The sequence below is a fragment of the Otolemur garnettii genome, unplaced genomic scaffold (genome assembly GCF_000181295.1).
Source record: "Otolemur garnettii isolate 467f Iridium unplaced genomic scaffold, OtoGar3 scaffold00003, whole genome shotgun sequence".
Classification (NCBI taxonomy): domain Eukaryota; kingdom Metazoa; phylum Chordata; class Mammalia; order Primates; family Galagidae; genus Otolemur; species Otolemur garnettii.
Genome location: NW_003852398.1, coordinates 41,039,999 through 41,043,458, shown reverse-complemented (window position 1 = coordinate 41,043,458; position 3,460 = coordinate 41,039,999). Strand labels below are relative to the sequence as shown.

At 36.9% G+C, this 3,460-nt stretch overlaps 1 protein-coding gene across 1 annotated transcript in view; it reads left to right on the top strand.

The window, feature by feature from the left end:
- DDX46 (DEAD-box helicase 46) overlaps nucleotides 1-3,460 on the top strand; it is a 93,916-nt gene that overhangs the window by 73,752 nt on the left and 16,704 nt on the right. Inside the window, exon 14 of the mRNA XM_023514712.1 lies at nucleotides 4-127. Within this exon, the coding sequence (XP_023370480.1) occupies nucleotides 4-127 (124 nt within the window). The remainder of the gene's footprint in view (nucleotides 1-3; nucleotides 128-3,460) is intronic.

The following is a 3,460-nucleotide window of genomic DNA, read 5'->3' as shown; positions in this document are numbered from 1 at the left end:
CAGTGGGTTCTCTGGTAAGGGATTCAAGTTTGATGAAACAGAACAAGCTTTGGCTAATGAGAGGAAGAAGTTACAAAAAGCGGCTCTTGGTCTGCAAGATTCAGATGATGAAGATGCTGCAGTTGATGTAAGTATCGTTCTAAGCCTCTGTTTTGACAGTTGAAGCAATTAGTCCTTTTGTTCTGGAGGTCTTGTCATTGACTTAGTTGAAATAGCCAGTCACTGGGAATTGGTTGAAATAGCCAGTCACTGGGAATTTTCGTAGTGTGTACTCTTCCTACACTTTTCTTTGTGTGTGTATGTACATGTGTGTACATATATCTGTTTACACGCCCTCATATTTATGTATTTTTATTAAAATGGGATCATACTCTTTTATAATCTTCTTGGTAGCAATAGTGTGTAGAATTCTTTCCATTTTAGTGAATTTGCTCTTAAATTATTCATTTTTTTTTTAAGAGTCTAGAGTGCCAAGGTACCACAGCTCAGAGCAACCTCCCGCTCTTGGGCTTAGGTAGTTCTCTTGCCTCAGCCTCCCGAGTAACTGTGAGTATAAGGCACCGGCCACAATGCCCAGCTATTTTTTTGTTGGAGTTTGGCTGAAGCTGGGTTTGAACGCGCCACCCATGGTATATGAAGCCTGTGTCCTACCCACTGAGCCACAGGTGCTGCCCACAAGTTCTTCTTTAAGAGCTATTATAATTTGTTATATTTATATTTCACAGTTGAATGGAACAACTCATTTTTAATATGGATTGTTTCCATTTAATTCACTCTTTGGAATATACTTTTTTATTATAAATTATACTTCATTGTACATCCTTACACATTTAATTTTGCACACTTGTTAAAACAAGTTTTTTGTTTTTGTTTTTGTTTTCTTTGAGACAATCTTACTTTTGTCCTCGGTAGAGTGCTGTGGCATCATAGCCCACAGCAACCTCAAACTCTTGGGCTTAAGCAATCCTTTTGCCTCAGTTTTTCATTTTTAGTAGAGGTGGGGTCTCACTCTTGCTCAGGTTGGTCTTAAACTCCTGTCTCAAGCAGTCCACCCACTTCATCCTCCCAGAGAGCTAGGATTACAGGCGTGAGCCACTTCACGCAGCCAGTTGTCAGCATTTGTTGAGTACTGCTCAGTTGCCACACACTGTGCCAAGTACTTTACAAGGATATGTTATTCACGGTAGGCATTCAAAATAGATACTCAAGAGTATTCTCATTTTATAATTGAATAGATTTTCAGGTTTACACAGTTATTATGAGAAGACTAATGCTTGGTATATTCTTACCAAAGCCTGTGTTCTTAAGCTTATGGCATTGTCGATGATCCACTGAGTGACTGAGAGCTCAGTCAGTTGAGAGTTTCACAGAATCTATCTTTGGAACTCTAAGGAGCTTTAGAACAGGTTGTTTCCACCCTTTTGGGAAATTTGTTAAGTAAACACTAGCACTCCCCTGGTTTTTTTTTTTTTTTAATTAATTATTTTTTATTAAATCATAACTTTGTACATTGATGCATTTATGGGGTTCAGGGTACTGCTTCCTGTGTTTACAATGTGAAATGTTTACATTGAACCAAGTAATACATCCATCACAATTATACTCATTTCTTAATAGTTTTGAAATGTACCATTGCATCATGCACATGATGAGGTAAGGTCCCCCAGTACTTCCTCTTGATGTGTAGAACATATGCTATTACATCAAGGATATGCAAAGCTTTAATTACAGAATCTTGTTTAACTTTGCTTAACCTAGACCTTCCCTAATATACTTGATTATATAATACTGTTTTTCATTTATCATATTAAGCTTTAGCTCAAAACATTGCTGGAAATCAGGAATTCAGTTTGTTTTTGTCATGGAAGAAATTGAGGCCAAGAAGAAGTATTTCATTCAGGACCACACTGGGAATTAAGCATAGCCAGGACCAGAATCCAGGCCTCGCCTCTTATTAACTGTAGACCATTTCTTTTTAGTATGCCATGCTGGCTCAAAATTCTATAAAGTTATTATTTTAGTGATCTATTACTGTGTAACAAATTAAAACTTACCAGGTTAAAGCAAAACATTTATCATATCATATTTCCTGAGAGTCAGGATATCAGGCGTAGTTTAGCCAGGTAGTTCTGTCTTAGGCTTCTATGAGATTGTAGTCAAGCTGCGTGACTAATGGAAGATGATCTGCTTTCAAGATGGTTCACTCATTTTGACATTTACAGAATTCCCCAGTTCTTCACTCTTCCACTGTGACCTCACCAGGTGGCAGCTGGCTTCCCCAGAATGCATGATCCGAGAAAGAGTAAAGAGCAAGCCTTAGTGATTTTCATGCCTGGTCTCTAAAGTCACATACTATCACTCGTATATATGTTATTCTATTAGAAGGAAGTCACTAAGTTAAGGGGAGGCCCTACTTCTTGAAGGGAAGAATATTAAATAATTTAAATCTATCTCTGTTTCTTTTTGTATTATAATAATTTCCCTTTATCTGTGATTTTTTTTTTCTTTTCTTTTTGAGGTAGAGTCTCAAGCTGTCACCCTGGGTAGAGTGCTGTTGTGTCATAGCTCACAGCAATCTCAAATTCGTGGGCTTAAGTAATTCTCTTGCCTCAGCCGCCCACCACAACACCCAGCCATTTTTTGTTTTTTTGTTGATGATGTTGTTTGGCAGGCCCAGGCTGGATTCAAACCTGCCATCTCCCATGTATGTAGCTGGCACCCTAGCCACTGAGCTATAGGTGCTGAGCCCCTTTATCTGTGATTTTGCTTTGTGTAGTTTCAGTTACCAGTGGTCCACTGGAATGTGAAAATATTAACAGTATTTTCAGAGAGCATATTCATATGTCTTATTACAGCATATTGGTGTAATTGTTCTATTTTATTAGTTATTGTTAATCTCTCACTGTGCCTAATTCATAAATTAAGTTTTATCATAGGTATATATGTATAGGAAAAACATGTAGAGTAATATATACAGGGCATGGTACTTGTCCAAGGTTTCAGCCATCCACTGGATGTCTTGGAACATATCCCCTTCAGATAAAGTAGGTCTACTGTACTTATCACAATTTTTGAAAGTCTCATGATGAAATAAGTTGATTGTTTCTTTGGTTGTTAAAGTAATATATAATTTTTGTAAAAAATATGAATATTGCTTAAGTGAATAAAGTAAAAAAACAAATTATCAACTAGCACTGTACACATTCCTGATTTTATGTACTTGTTTGGATTTTAATGCAGTGCATAGTGCATTAAAAGTTTAATTTAAAAGTTTAACTGAGTTAAATGTTGAGTTTAAAACTAGTTGATAAATAAAACCTATTAATAGGTAATGAGTGCTTTTTTTTTGTTTACTTTTTGAGACGAGTTTTGCTATGCCACTCTCAATAGAGTGCTGTGGCATCACAGCTCACAGCAACCTCAAACTCTTGGGCTTCAGAGATTCTCTTGCCTCCGCTTC